This window comes from Coenobita brevimanus, chromosome 96 (genome assembly GCF_032717465.1).
Source record: "Coenobita brevimanus isolate Jiangsu-jjx chromosome 96, ASM3271746v2, whole genome shotgun sequence".
In the NCBI taxonomy this organism is placed as follows: domain Eukaryota; kingdom Metazoa; phylum Arthropoda; class Malacostraca; order Decapoda; family Coenobitidae; genus Coenobita; species Coenobita brevimanus.
The window spans coordinates 2874371-2890625 of NC_137049.1; the positions used below are offsets into that span (position 1 = coordinate 2874371).

Here is a 16255-nt window from a genome sequence, read left to right on the forward strand (position 1 = left end):
GAGGTGATGAAAAGTACAGTACTGTGATACTGTAAGTTACCGTAATTGTATCATAGGTGGTAAATGTGGGAAATGACTATCCATTCACTTGATGTAGTGCTACCTTCAAGAGCCTCACCACTGAGGGACAAGCCTATTCAGTTTTTATAGCCCAGGAAACTGTTTGCTACACTGAGTGGTAACCATTCCAATGTAGCAAAATGAGTGCCTAGTTATTTTATACGTTAAGGTGGTGTAAGTGAATGTGACCTGTAAGAATCCAAATCATCATTCATTCATTTATCATCTAGTCTGTGTTGCCCCAAGAGAAGCATAGGAGCCTTGGGCTAGGCATGTCTTTGCGAGTGATGAGCCAGTTAAGGTTTAAATGATTGATAAACTACAGTAATTCATTTTGCTGTTAATGATGCATTTAACCCTTAGAGTTGAGAAACAGTTGAAATTTTGTTTCATGCAACTTCCAGGTGATTTTTTGCAGCATAAATAAACTCCCTAATAGTGAAGAGGTTAATGAAGACAAAATCTGACATCTTCAGTTTGAAAAAACTCTCCAGACCAGAATGAAATGATCTCGTTAGAGTATGAATTAAAAAAAAAAAAAAAAGTATTGAAGGGATTTAGTACATCCTTCCTTCTTTTCTCGTCAGTCCTTCTTTCCTTCATTCTTTCTTCTTCCTTCTGTCTATGGGTGACTCTACACTGAGTGACAAGCCAAATGGTTTCCTGTACACCAGGAAACCATTTACTTTGCTGGGTGGTGACCGTATAACCAAATTATGGCCCCTGGTGGTTTAGTGGGTAATTAAGGCACTCCAGTCAGATTGAGCTGATGCAGGTTTATATCCAAGGGGTGGTTGGGGTTTATTGCTCACGTAATTCCACTCAGGGATGAGTGAGACTGGTCACTCTCATCTTAAATGTCAGGACCAACTTTCCTAGCTCTGGGATCCTATGCTTCTCGTGGGGCAACATAGGATTTGATGATGAATGAATGAATGAATAATCTTGGAAGATTTTATGCAAATGAAGTTAATGCTAGCAGTTAGAACTTAAAGAAGTATCTTGACTTATCCTTTGTTTACCATTGATACACCTGTGATTTATATTTTGGCTAATACATGAAGGTATTGTTATGACGACTGTAGAAGTCAGAGAGTGAACCCAGTGAACTTGGAGATGTCATTTTCATTTTATTCTTTCCATCTCCTGATGATTTAAGACAGTTTAGTATAGACAACTGTAGGGGTTAGTTAGAGTGTTAAAATACCCCTTCAGTACAAGAGTTTTTAAAGTTGGGTACAGTAGTCAGGTATCAGCAAGAGTAAATGAAAAGTTATTTCATCTTGAGTCAGGTGGTCAACCCCATAGCCATTGTCATTTGACAGGTGGTGGGTTGCAAACAGGGAGTCCGAGGCTGCCAACAGCCAAATAGGATCCCAACAACTGAGCATAATGAAGAAACAAGTTCAGCGGGTGAGAAACTGTCTGCGGCATGTGCTGAGCTGCCTGAGGTCGAATGGAGAGGGATCAAATGGCCATTTTGACTTTAACCACCACAGCCTTGCAGCCGCTGACCTCAGACCACTTGATCGTTATATCCTTCATCTACTCCATGCTCATATTAACCAGGTACAGTGGGTAACTGGTGCTAGAGAGGAGTACTGTTATGTGGTGGCACTGATATAATTAGAAGGCTCTACTGCCTGGTTATATAAATATCCCCCAACTCCCTCTCTGTTTCTGAATGGAGAATGGTGGACTGTTGGGCAAGGACAACTTCAGCCTGCAGTTCACTGGGTTCACACTTCAGATAAACCTGGGGCAACAGTAACAAGAGTAGCTAATTCTTCATGTAATGCAGCAGGTATGTATTTAAACACTGCAGTGTTGCATGAAATAAATCTCTTAATGATGATTATGCATCAGCAGGAAAAACTGTCTTTGCAGATATTTAAAATCAAGTTCATTGCTGTAGATAAATATGAAAATGTATCTGATATGATTATGTGTTTTGGAACAAGTACTATACTGTACTGTACCAACAAAAGCTAGTGTAAATTTTTTTTGATCATGACTGTTCATGACATATCTTGACTGCTTGGTAATGAACAGTAGTGTTCGTTTTTGTTTCGTTTTGTGAAAATAGTTCCTATGTTAGTTAACAGCTTTATAGTGAAAGAGTGTTAAACAAGGAATTTTTGTGCACCCAGCAGCAGAAATCATTACAAGTATTTCATTTCTCACCTCCCTGAACATGTTGAATGAGGAATTACTGTACAGCTGACAGCAGAAGTTCAGCAGATATTTCACTTCTGTTTCTCTTTTCCTTTTGATAGCTGATAGTCCTGAGGTGAGTGAGAGTTTGTAAGGTAATCTTCCCAAAGATTGTACCATTTATGCTGATATGTTAGGGAGAAAAGTGATGGACATACCCTGAGTGTAGAGATGCAGTGTAACAGTTGGGAAATTTCTTCATTGTCTGTACATTCTTCACCTACTGTTCCTTCCATATTAACCTAGCACAGTGTGTCATTTTGTGCTCCTAGAAAATTATCCTCTTCAGTCAGTGGTCATATTTTTTATTTAATAATTGCTATCCAGAAAATTGTAGGAAACATGTAAAAGACCTGTCTTCTTCTTCAAGGGATTAATGAAGTCCATATCTGATACCTCCAGTCTGAAAGTACTCTCGTAATCAAAATAAAAATTGTGTACTGATAACAAGGAAAACTAGAGGTGCACTGTCTGGAGCACATCCCTCAGACAGGGGCAATGTAATTTCCAAACCACTCTTCATAATGTGTTAGGTTTTCTCATAACTTATTAGGGTTTCAAAAAAGTTTTCTGGATCCAGAATCTGTAATACGATCCAGATTGGTTCCATAAGTTAGTCAATTGTTCCCTGGGACATGGGCTATCTACCCACCAAATGTGGTCCAAATCTCTCTTTTAGTTTTTGAGTAATCCTGCTAACAGCCACATAAACAAATGAACAAACAACTGGTGAAAACATACCCTCCTTGTCTGGGAGAAATACAGTATTAAAATACGTTATCGGAGTAAAGAGGTTATGACACTTTGATTTTCTGTCTTGATCTGAAGAGAGTCCAAGTCAGGTTGAAAGTGCTGTATTCTCACAGTAAACACAAAAACATAAATTCAGTACTGAAATACTAATGTGGATCTTTATTAGGTGAGTTGAAGGATTATGATGATGATGATGATGATGATTTTCTTTCTCCCATTTCCTTTCTTAGTCATGACCCTCATGATGATGTGTTCTTGTATTTTATCTTTCACTCAGCAGATGATTTATCACCTTAGGAGACTTGTCTCTGTAGTGGTTAAGTATAACCCTCAGTAGTCCCCTAACAGTAAGAGATCTCAAAATTAGATAAACTTTTATAGTGCTAGAGATGACCTCGTGTTGGTACTAGTCATGCAGTAATGGTAGTGGTTGTAACTCCAGGCTCATCTGAACATGAACCTAGGGAACTGCAGACTGAAGTTGTCCTTTTTTTTTGCAATTCACCATCCTTCTTTAGAGGAATAGGGTTGAGACTGAGGGATATTTATGTAATCCATGCAGCTCCACTGCCCGGTCATCAGAACTATCATGTGAGGGCATCTCTCTGTAACCACGTTCTGGAGGCGAAATTAATTACTTCAGCCTGGTGACTTCTTCTCCCACCTTACTCATGCTGCAGCCACATACTTAAATTCACTTTAAGGAAGCACTAGTAGTGAAAGAGATTAAGGAAGGCTATATCTAACCCATCTAAATCAAAGAGCCCCTCTAGCAGAATATAGTCATTGGTCAGTAGAGTGATTGAATACAAATATCTTTGTACTGAAGGAATTAAGCTTCTTCCTAACTCTGCCCTAACTTCACCAAACTATCTAACTCAGCCTAACTCTGTCCAGCTCCCCAAACTCCATCCTGACTCAACTGTATCGAACTACCCTAACTGTATTTAACTTCCTAACTCTACTTTAAATCGACCTATCTACCTAATTCCCTCCTATCTCTTACTCTGCCCTAACTCTACTTAGTTATGTAATTTAACCATAAATCTACCTTAACTCGTCTAATTTCTTTACTGTATATTCCATTTTCAGGTGTGGAGAGATTATGAAAATTTTCGTTACTACACTGTGACTCGAAATACAGTGGACTTTATGAGCAACACAGTATCAGCACTGTATTTTGGCTGTATTCATGACAGGTAGGTTGGTGTGTGTATGTGAGAGGGAGGGAGTGAGGGAGAGGAGGTGGTGGTGGTGGTAAAGAAATGAATATGTGTGTGTCTGAGGGGAGGGATCACCTAGGAAAGTGTGTTTAACCCTTAAACCCAAAAATTTCATTTTTGTTTCATTCTTTCTTCTTTCAGGCAACTTGATTCAGTTTAGACGAGTGCTCAAGTAGTGAAGGGGTTAATGAAGGCTGCATCCATCCCATCCTGTAGAAGCTTCTTTTGCTGGACTAAATAGCTTAAAATGGCCTGATGCCTGGTTGTCTAATGGGTTAAGGCACTTGTACGAGATAAGACCCATGAGTATTTGTATCAGGGGAGTAGTTAGGGTTTATTGGTCAAGGTCTCCCTCTTTATCAGTGGGAGTTAATGTTCCTAAGATACTGTCGATACACAAATAACACTGATACCGATTTTCTGATGGATGTCCTTATTGGTGATCATTACAACACATAATTCTTACACAACCATCCATGTGAAATGTTAACATGATTTTTAATGGCTAAAAATGCCTTTCCTTTGTGCATACCATTCCACCATAGGCCTGTCTCATTCACACTGAATACAGTATTGTACTTGTTCACCTTCAAGCACTAAGAATATTGTTATTTGTTAAAAGTGAGAATGAGATGTGCATATGGAAAAGATACAGAAACAGGTGACTAGCATCATAGGTTATGTAACTTAGAGGAGATAAGCTGGCACCACATATTTACGGGAATATTTTATTATTTTCTACCGAAGGAACCATAGGCACTAAAAGTATTTTGTTCTATCTATCTATCTATTGCCAGACGCCTCAATCCCGTTTGGGGTGGCCACAAACAAATCGCCTCCAAGTCGCCCTGTCCCCCGCCATTTCACTCCCCTGCTCCCAACTCACACCCCCCTCTCTCATATACCTCTCCACCCCATCTCTCCATCTCATCCTCGGCCTCCCCCTCCCTCTTTCCCCCTCCACCTCACTCACATACACTCTCTTCGTCAGTCTTTGACCCTCCATCCTCTCCACATGGCCAAACCACCTCAGTGTGTTCCTCATAACGCTTCCTATTTTGTTATTTATTAAAAATGAGAGCCAGATACATAGATGGAAATGAGTAGAGGCCAAAACAGGTGGCTAGTGGGTTAGTAAGAAGATGCTTCCAGTTTCTGCCTCGGAAACAACTAGTAGATAACTGGTAGAAAAAAATCTGTCCATAGCTGAAACCATAGAAAAAAAGTTGATAACAAGGGAATAGTGTATAATGCCACCCAGGAATGTGTGAGTGATCAGTGTCTCCTTAAATGTTTGAACTAGTAACCTAGCTCCAAGCCCCTATACTTCTGATGAAACAATAAAGGATTGGATGATGGGCAGAAAATGACACTCTCAGCATTAAGAGTTGATAAACCTGGACATACAGGTTTGATTCAAAGCAAAATCAAAATCTGAAATTCTGTTTTAGAGTACAGGTAAAATTTTTTATCTTATTCACTTCAGTGACAATATTATTACCCCTTGGGGTAGGGGGGGTTTTCAAGGATACTCCCCCAGTATCCCTGCTTGTCGTACAAGGCGACTCAAAGGGTTGGCGGAGGGTTAGTGCCCCTCCCAGGAAAACAACTAATTAAAAAGACAAACAAGAAGCCTCAGACAAGGACTGACCAAAAGATGACGACCAAGGACCGGACAAAGGACATGGTAATCGGAACGTGGAATGTAAGAGGTGCGAATGATGAGGTGAAAGAGAGAGAGATTGTCTAGGTGCTTGAGGGTGCAAAAGTTGATGTATGTGGAGTAACTGAAACTAAATGGAGAGGTGAGAGTGTGAGAGAATGGGAGTATGGATGGTGTATATGTGCAGGAGTAGGTGAGAATGAGAGGGCAAAAGAAGGAGTGTGTATAGTTGTAAGTAAAAGATGGAAGAAGAACATAAGAGAGTATGGATCGGTTGGGTCCAGGATTGTGTGGGTAAGATTGAAAGTTGGAATACAAATGTGGGCGATTGTGTGCGTGTATGCGCTAACGCAAGATCGTGTAAGCAGAGTGAGAGAAGAATTCTGGACAAATGTGGAAGTGTGCATGGAAAAGTTTGGAAGGAATGAGAGAGTGTTTTGATTGGTGATATGAATGGTAAAGTAGGGAATGTGAAGGTGGATGGGATAGTTGGTGAGTGGGGTGTGCCTGCTGAGATAGATAAGAATGGCAGTGTGTTAGTGGACATTTGTGCTGGGAGGGGATTGGTGATAGCCATTACCCTCTTCAGGCACAAAATGATCCACGGGTATACATGGCGAGTGATGAGAAGGGTGGGTGGTGAACTGAATGAAAGGAAGGCAATGATTGATTATGTGTGTGTGGATGAAAGGATGCGAAGGTGTGTAATGGATGCAAGAGCTTATAGAGGTTGGGGGAGTGGACTTTCTGACCACTACTTGGTGGTGGCCAGAATCAAGATACAAATAAGATGGAGTAATAGAAGAAGGGAAGGACGGGATGAAGGAGTAGTTGCAAGGAGAGTGGAAAGGTTACAAGAGAGTGAGAAAAAGGCAGAATATAAGAGAGAAGTGGAGGAACGATTGGGCAAAAATGAATTGGAGCAGATGGGGGACGTGGAAGGTGTGTGCAGGATATTCACAGAAGAAGTATGTGCAGCATGTGATGTGGTGTGTGGGATGAAGAGAAGACGGAGGGGGGTGCAAGGAACGGTGTGGTGGAATGAAGAGGTGAGATAGGCTGTGTCACAAAAGAAGAAAGCATACAATGGATGAGAAATAGGGGCATGGAAGAAGTTGAGAGGTGGAAGAGAGAGTTATATGTAGAAAGAAAGAGAGAGGTAAAAAGATTAGTAAGAAAGAGTAAGAAGAGAGTGGATGAGGAATTTGGAAGGAATTTGAGTGTAAAGTGGAGGGACTGTAAGAAAATGTTTTGGAAAGAGGTGAAGAGTCTAAGACAGGGTGGAAGTAAAGTTAGCAGGGGAGTGAAAGATAAAAATGGTAGATTACTAGTGGAGAAGGGAGAAAAAGTGAGCAGATGGAGAGAACACTTTAAGGAATTGTTGAACATAGAGGATGGAAGTGATGTGAGTATAAGTGGCTGGGGAATGGCTGGGAGGAGGAGGGAGGTGAGAAGACAGGAAGAAATCAGTAGGATAGAAGTTGTGGAAGCAATGAAGAAAGTTAAATTGGGGAAAGTCCCAGGAATTGATGGAGTGTTTGGTGAAATGTTGAAGCATGGGAGAGAGATAGTAGTAGAATGGATGTGGAAGATGTGCAGATTGGCCTGGGAGGAAGGTAGGATTGGAAGTCAGGTATAATTACAGTAAAAGTCCAATTCTTCGGCATCCAATTCCCCGGCAAATCTGACATTTCGGCAGTTTTGAGAAATAGTCCCATTAACGAAAATCTCTGATCGTTCGGCAGATTTTCCGATTTTTTTCGTCAGTCTTGAAATTCTCCATGAGGCTTGCCAGCTAGCTACCTGCCTTTACCCGCCTTAGTGAGTGAGAAAGTGGAAGTGATGGAACGAGTCTACCACTGCCATGAAGCTCAGAGGCTAGCTCTTTCTCCCATAGCATAAAGAGAGGACAATCATGTAGTGAGTCTAGCAAAAAAAAAGCTGCCAAGAAAGCTACATCCTCTGCTGCTCCCTCCTCTCCATCACCAACAGCAGTCTCTGAACCTCAAGCTCTACTGTCGCAGCAGCAGGGAGAAGAGTCCTTAGAGCCTGTTGCAGGACCCTTTACTGCTTGGGACTTCTTCCAGCAGTAGCAGACTCCAATCAACCCCTTCTATTGTACATATGTAAATAAGGAACCTACTATAAGTTTAGGTAAGTGCATGTGAACTTGTAGGCCTACTGTACCATTACATTTATATACAGTATGTTCACTAATTTCTTTATTTTTCATATTCATATATAGTACTGTATTCATTACAGTATTGTACAGTATCAAACAGTATACAGTGCTCTCTCCAAACACATTTGTAATGGTATGAGTAGTGATGATAGTGTTCACCGAAACATATAAGGTACTGAGTGGGTAGGGTTTTTGATAATTCGGCAATTTTGATTTTTCGGTACTTGCCTGGTCCCATAGATGCTGAAAAATCTGACTTTTACTGTATTCCCTTATACAAAGGAAAAGGGGAAAAAGAAGTGTGTGGTAATTTTAGGGGCATTTGTCTTCTTAGTATAATAGGAAAAGTGTATGGTAGGATACTTACTGACAGAGTTAGGGATATAACAGAGGAATTAGTTGGAGAAGAACAGGGAGGCTTCAGGAAGGGAAGAGGTTGTGTAGATTAGATATTCATTCTTAGATCTTTAGTGGAAAAGTTTCTAGAGAAGGGAAAGAAGTTGTATGCGGCTTTCATAGATTTGGAGAAAGCATATGACAGGGTGGATAGACAAGGATTGTGGAAAGTATTAAGAATATATGGAGTAGATGGGAAGTTGTTGAATGCTGTGAAGAGTATGTATGATGGTGCTAAGGGTGCAGTATGTGTGGATGGTGAACTGAGTGAGTTTTTCTCATTGAAGGTTGGATTGAAACAGGGATGTGTCATGTCTCCGTGGTAGTTCATTCTGTACATGGATGGAGTAATAAAAGAGGTACAAGGTAGGGTAGTGGATGTTGGAGTGGCCCTGGTGAGAGAGGGTAGTGTTTGGAAACTCCCTGTACTATTATTTGCAGATGATACTGTGTTGTTGATTGAAGACGAAGGGGATCTGCAAGGCTTGGTGGATGAGTTTGAGAGAGTGTGTAAGAAACGGAATCTGAAGGTGAATGTAGGAAGGAGTAAAGTGATGGTCTTTGAGAGAGGTGAAATCAGTGAATGTACAGCAAGGTTGAATGGTGATGAATTGGAAAATGTGAGTACATTTAAGTACAGTACTTGGGTAGTGTGATGAGTAAGGCTGGAGGTTTGGAGGGTGAAGTGCTTGAAAGGGTACAGCAGGGAAGAAAGGTTGTTGGTTCCTTGAAAGCAGTGATAAGAAACAGGGAAGTGAGCATGGAAGTGAAAAAGTTACTACACGACAGTATTGGGATTCCAACTCAAACGTATGGAAGTGAAGCTTGGACGTTGTTGGAAGGACACAAGTCAAGAGTGAGAGCAGTGTAAATGAGTTATTTAAGAGGAGCCTGTGGAGTCACGTGGAAAGACAGGCTGAAAAATGAGGGTATAAAGGGGCGTTGTGGTGTGGATGTGGATGTGATAGGAAGCGTTATGAGGAACACACTGAGGTGGTTTGGCCATGTGGAGAGGATGGAAGGTGAAAGACTGACGAAGAGAGTGTATGTGAGTGAAGTGGAGGGGGGGAGAGGGAGGGGGAGGCCGAGGATGAGATGGAGGGATGGGGTAGAGAGGTATATGAGAGAGGGGGGTGTGAGCTGGGAGCAGGGCTGTGAAATAGCGGAGAACAGGGCGACTTGGAGGCAATTTGTTTGTGGCCACTCCGAACTGGATTGAGGCGTCTGGCAATAGATAGATAGAGGTAGATTATTTTTATTATTATTATTTTTATTATTATTATTATTATTATTATGATTATTATTATTATTATTTTTATGATTATTACTATTATTATTATTATTATTATTATTATTATTATTATTATTATCCATCCATCCATCCATCCATCATCCAAGCCTACATTGCCCCATGAGGAGCGTAGGAGCCCGGGGCTAGGCAGTTGGTCCCAACATTTAAGATGAGAGCGACCAGCCTCACTCATCCCTGAGTGGCATTACGTGAGGAATAAGAGGAGTAGACTGTAGCACCAGCTGAGCAGGGCAGTACTCCCGAGGTGGATGGAAAGCTGTTGACAGGGACAGCTGGAGCTCCTGTTTCATCAGCCCTCAGGACTAGTTCCTGACCATCCCCCTTTGCTGAACTTTTTCATTGTCTCAGTAACACAGAAAGTAGGCCAGCATGCTCTCCAATACAAGTTTCTCTATCTACACCAAACTACATGCATAGTACACACTTCACTTCCTTTTCCAAAATTCAAAAAAAAAAAAAATCATCACTACTAAACACTCAGCCTCGGAATCCCCAGGGGGGGGGAACCATATATGCCCCCACCTTCCGCCCCTCTCCCGGTGACGACTTGAGTTGCCTTGAACCACCGTCTGACTCACTTCTTCATTTCTGCAACATTTGTGGCCTTTCCTCTAACTTTCGCTCTGTTGAGCACCACCTCTCCTCCTCTAAACGTAACCTCTTTGTAACAGAGACTCAGCTGTCTGAAGCAACTGACAGCAAACCCTTTTCTCTATCCTTTACTTTCTCTGTACTCATTTCAAAGCCAAAGATGGCTGTTGTGTATATATATATGCAGCGACTCATCTTGCTCTCGTGTTCCTGAACTCAGTTCTTCTGAATTCTCTACACTCTGGCTTTGGCTTTCCTGTCATTCTCTGACTAATTATATCTGTGCTGTTTGCTTCTCCCCTAATTCTGTTGACTATCAAAAATTCTTCGACTCTCGTACTTCTATGATGAAACACATTCTATCCATTTCTCCTTTCTCTGAAATCTCCATTCTTGGAGATTTCAATGTTCACCACCACCTTTGGCTCTCCTCTCCTTTCACTGATCCACCTGATGAACAAGCCTACATCTTTTCTATCCTTAATGACCTAGAGCAGGTTGTACAGCACCCTACCCGTATCCCTGACCGCCTTGGAGAGAGCTCCAACATACTTGACCTCTTCCTTACAACTAATCCTTGTGCATACGCTGTTAATCTTTTCTCTCCGTTGGTCTTCTCCAATCACAACCTTATCACCTTAACCTGTCCTATCACTCCAGTACGGTCTGTGGACCCTCGAAAGAAACGTCGTCTGTAGCACTTTGGAGCTGCAGACTGGGAGGCCCTCAGGCAATACTTCTTTGATTTTCCCTGGAATGATTATTGCTTTGATGGCCGGGAGCCATCTGAGTGTGCCTTGTGAATTACGGAGGTTATTCTCTCGGGCATGGAAGCGTACATTCCCTTCTCATATCGTTTGACTAATGTAAGAAAGCCTTGGTTTAATCACACTCGTTCTAATGCTGTCCGCAACAAGGAGAGGGCCTATAAAAGGTACCAGAGCCAACCCATCCCTGAATCACATCATCTTTACGTTTCTGCCTGGAATCTTGCCAAGTCTGTTCTTCGCTCTGCTAAAAATTATTTCATCCGTACTAAATGCTCTCAACTCTCCAACTCGAATTCTTGCTGCTCCTTCTGGCACCTTGCCAAAAACTTTTCTAACATCTTTACCTCATCATTCTTCCCTCCCTCATTTCTACTCTGATGGTTCTGTAGCTATTTCTTCTACTGATAAAGCAGATCTCTTCTCTCAGACTTTCTCCTCCAGTTCCACCTTAGACGATTCCAGCGCTGTTTCTCCATCACTTCCCCCTTCTGACTTCCTCATGACTGACATTAAAATTTCTTCAACTGATGTATTTTCTGCCATCACAGGCCTTAATACTAACAAGGCATATGGGCCTGATGGAGTCCCTCCTGTTATTCTCAAGAACTGTGGTTCTGTTCTTACACCCTGCCTAGGGAAACTCTATTGCCTTAGCTGGAAGTTTACTCTCATTCAGCCGGTCCCAGAGATGGGTGACCATTCCCAACCCTCTAACTATCATCCAATTGCTTTAAAATCCTGTATCTCAAAATTTTTCGAGTCAATTCGTAATGGAAAAATTTGAAAGCATGTTTCCTATCACAATCTTCTTTCTGATTGTCAGTATGGGTTCCGTCAGGGATGCTTCACTGGCGATCTTCTCACCTACCTTTCAGACTCCTGGTCATCCTCCTTTCAGGACTTTGGCGAAAGCTTTGCCATTGCACTTGACATCACAAAGGCTTTCAATCGAGTTTAGCATAAATCTTTAATTTCCAAACTGCCCTCTTACAGTTTCTATCCTTCTATCTGTGCCTTCATCTATAGCTTCCTTTCTGGACGTTCTATAGCCATTGTTGTAGATGGCCATCATTCTTCTTCTAGATCCGTCAACAGTGGTGTTCCTCAGGGCTCTGTCCTATCACCAACTCTCTTCCTTTTACTCGTCAGTGATTTCTAAGCTGTACATCTAACCCTATCTACTCGTACACTGATGACTCCACCCTTCACCTTTCCATTCGGTTCCCGCAACGTCCATCTCAGCAGTTACTTCAGCAGACAAGGGATGAGGCAATGGCACACCTGATGTCTGACTTGGCTCGCCTCTCTGTCTGGGGTAAGAATTATCGTTGTTTTTTATGCATGAAAGACTCAATTTTTACACCTATCAACCGGACGAAATCTTCCACAGGTGTACCCATTAATGTTTAATAATATTCAGCTTTAATTCTGCATCATCCTTGAACATGCTTGGGGTTTCATTCACTTGGGACTTATCTTGGAAAGATCATATTACATCTCTTGTAAAATCTGCTACGAAGAGATTAGGTGTGCTGAGTCGACTCCGTTCCTTCTTTACCCCTGCACAATTGTTGACTCTATACACGAGTTTTATTTGCCCCTGTGTGGAGTACAACTCGCATGTGTGGGGAGGTTCCCCACATACAGCTCTTCTCAATAGGGTGGAGTCAAAAGCTTTTCATCTCATTAACTCTCCTTCTCTTACTGGCTTCCTTCAACCTCTGACTCTTTGCCGCACTGTTGCATCTTTATCTTTTTTCTATCGCTACTTCAATGGTCACTGCTCCTTTGAACTGTCTGCTTGCATTCCTCCAGCTCTACAATGGACACATAACACCCGTCTAAGAGCAAACTCTCATCCCTTTTCTGTCCAACTCTGTAATGCAAGAGTTAACCATTATTCCCAGTCCTTCATTTATGTAACAGGTCAACTCTGGAACTGTCTCCCTCCATTTGTATTTCCTGCTTCCTATGGTCTCCAGTCTTTCAAACCCAGTGTGTCTAGGCATCTCAAAATGATCGGATCTTTAATTTGGCTCTCTCTTGTGTTTTGTTTTTCTCTTGGAAGGAATAGTTTTTCCGGGTCCCTGGCCTTTGGTTCCTTCTTCCTAGCTTAAAAAAATAAATGAGTAAATAAACCCCAACCACCCCTAGGATATAAACCTTCACTGGCTCAGTCCGATTGGAGTGCCGTAATTACCCGCTAAACCACTAGGCACCAAATTTGGTTATATGGTTACCACCCAGTGTAGTAAATGGTTTCCTGGTGTACAGGAAACCATTTGGCTTATATTATTATTATTATCATTATCATTATCATCATCATCATCCAGACCTCCTTTCCTGCCGTACAGCAGGGTAAGGAGTACCAGCATCCAGACAGCCTAAGTTTGCCTAGTCCAATGGGCCACACTTCCATTCACTCATTATTCAAGCCCCCAGAATCCTGGCTCTATCTGATATGCCAAAAACTTTCACCACATTGTGTAGCTTCACATAAAGGTATCCAATAGAGTCAGTCCGGATGCTGTCGTCAAGCTGAAAAGGGGTGTCAAATCCCTCATCATGCACTTCTTCTCACAACATTCCTCCAGTCAGCTCGATCTCTCTTTATTGTTATTATAATTGGTGGTAGGTAGTGGCAACCACTCAATGTTAATGCTGCCCCTTCACCTTTATCATTTTTTTCTGTGCCTGTCCTCCCGTATTCCAATTTCCCCAATCTTTCCTTTCAGTTTTTATTACTCTTCATTCCTTTTTGGGTGGCTTTACATTGGGTGACAAGCCTAATGGATTCTTGTAAACCAGGAAACCATTTACCCTGCTGGGTGGTAACCATAATATACCAACTATTCCTCCTTTCAGTCTCCTTCTCTTCATTTCCATCTTTTTCATCCTGTGTTTATTCTGTGTTCCTCTCCATTCTTCCTCTTTTCCCTTCTACTCATTCTCTCCCCTTCCACTGAGTTTCGTCTTCACCCCCAGATTATACTGCGATGCCAGGGCCAGCAGCAAACGGATGTCTGCCTTATTGGTTCTCTTTCATCTGCTTCACCATCTTGTGCTTTCCATTGCACCCATCCTTCCCCATCTGGCTGAGGAAATAGCACTCCATTACCATATTAAGGATAAAGGTTAGTTTTCAGAAAACAGTATGTCTCTCTTAATATAGGGTGTCTTGGGAAATGCATGCGAAACTTCTGGAGGCATTTCTTGGGCTAAATTTTGAGTAATAAATGTCAAGTTTCTCTAACTGTCAACACAAAACTGCATGCACAGTACACACTACACTTCCTTTTCAAAATTTAAAAAAAACACGAAAAACGGCACAACTAAATCTGGCCTCGGAGTCCCTGGGAGGGGGGACATAAATTCCTCCACCATCTGCCCCTCTTCCGGTGGCGACTCAGAGAGATGGCTGGAACCACTGTCTGACTCACTTCTTCATTTCTGTAACAATTGTGGCCTTTCCTCTATCTTTCTCACTGTCGAACATCACCTCTCCTTCACTAAACCTCATCCTCTTTTCCTACCTGAGACTCATCTGTCTGAGGCAACTGACAGCAAACCCTTTTCTGTTTCTTCCTACTTTCTCTACACTCATTTCAAAGCCAAAGGTGGTTGTTGTGTATGTGTACGCAATGATTTATCTTGTTCTCGTGTTCCTGAACTTGATTCTTCTGAATTCTCAACTCTCTGGCTTTGGCTTTCTTGTCATTCTCTGACTAAATATATCTGCGCTGTTTACTTATCTCCTGATTCTACTGACTATGAAAAACTCTTCGACTCTCTTGCGTCTATGTTGGAACACATTCTGTCCATTTCTCCTTTCTCTGAAATCTCCATTCTAGGAAATTTCATGTTCACCATCACCTTTGGCTCTCCTCTTCTTTCACTGATCCACCTGGTGAACAAGCCTACATCTTTTCTATCCTTAATGACCTAGAGCAGCTTGTACTGCATCCTACCCATATCCCTGACCGCCTTGGAGAGAGCTTCAACATATTTGACCTCTTTCTTACAACTAATCCTTCTGCTTACACTGTTAATCTTCCCTCTACGTTGGGCTCCTCTGATCACAACCTAATTACCCTAACCTGTCTTATTGTTCCAGTACCGTCTGTGGACCCTCCAAAGAAACGTCGACTGGGGCACTTTGGAGCTGCGGATTGGGAGGCCCTCAGGCAATACTTCTTTGGCTTTCCCTGGGATGATTATTGCTTCCATGGCCAGGAGCCATCTGAGTGTGCATTGCACATTACGAAGGTTATTCTTTCAGGCACGGAAGCATACATTCCATTCTCATATTGTTTGACTAATGCAAGAAAGCCTTGGTTTAATCACGCTTGTTCTAATGCTGTCCACAACAAGGAGAGGACCTATAAAAAGTACTAGAACCAACCCATCCATGAATCACAACTTGCTTGTGTTTCTGCCCGGAATCTTGGTAAGTTTGTTCTTCGCGCTGCTAAAAATAATTTCATCCATACTAAATGCTCTCAATTCTCTAACTCAAATTCTTCTCGCTTTTTCTGGCACCTTGCCAAAAACCTTTCTTACAACTTTACCTCATCATCCTTCCCTCCTCTTGTCTATTCTGATGGCTCTGTAGCTATTTCTTCTATTGATAAAGCAGATCTCTTCGCTCAGACTTTCTCCTCCATTTCCACCATAGACGATTCCGGTGCTGTTCCTCCATCACTTCCCCCCTCTGACTTCCTCATGGCTGACATTAAAATTTCTTGAGCTTATGTATTTTTGCTTTCACTAGCCTTAATACTAACAAGGAAAATGAGCCCGATGGAGTCCCTCCTGTTGTCCTCAAGAATTGTGCTTCTGTTACACCCTGCTTGGGTAAACTCTTTCGCCTTTTTCTGTCAACTTGTACCTTTCCCTCTTGCTGGAAGTTTGCTCTCATTCAGCCAGTCCCAAAGAAGGGTGACCATTCCCAACCCTCTAACTATCATCCAATTGCATTAACATCTGTTTTCGAGTCAATTCTTAACAGAAAAATTTTAAACCATCTTTCCTATCACAGACTTCTTTGTGATTGTCAGTATGGGTTCCGTCAGGGACGCTTCACTGGTGATC

At 42.0% G+C, this 16255-nt stretch overlaps 1 protein-coding gene across 1 annotated transcript in view; it reads left to right on the top strand.

Moving 5' to 3' along the window:
• Positions 1-16255, top strand: part of IleRS-m (Isoleucyl-tRNA synthetase, mitochondrial) — a 70763-nt gene that overhangs the window by 48877 nt on the left and 5631 nt on the right. The window contains exons 15-17 of the mRNA XM_080283245.1: positions 1386-1629; positions 4120-4226; positions 14150-14298. Coding sequence (XP_080139371.1) covers positions 1386-1629; positions 4120-4226; positions 14150-14298 — 500 coding nt within the window. The remainder of the gene's footprint in view (positions 1-1385; positions 1630-4119; positions 4227-14149; positions 14299-16255) is intronic.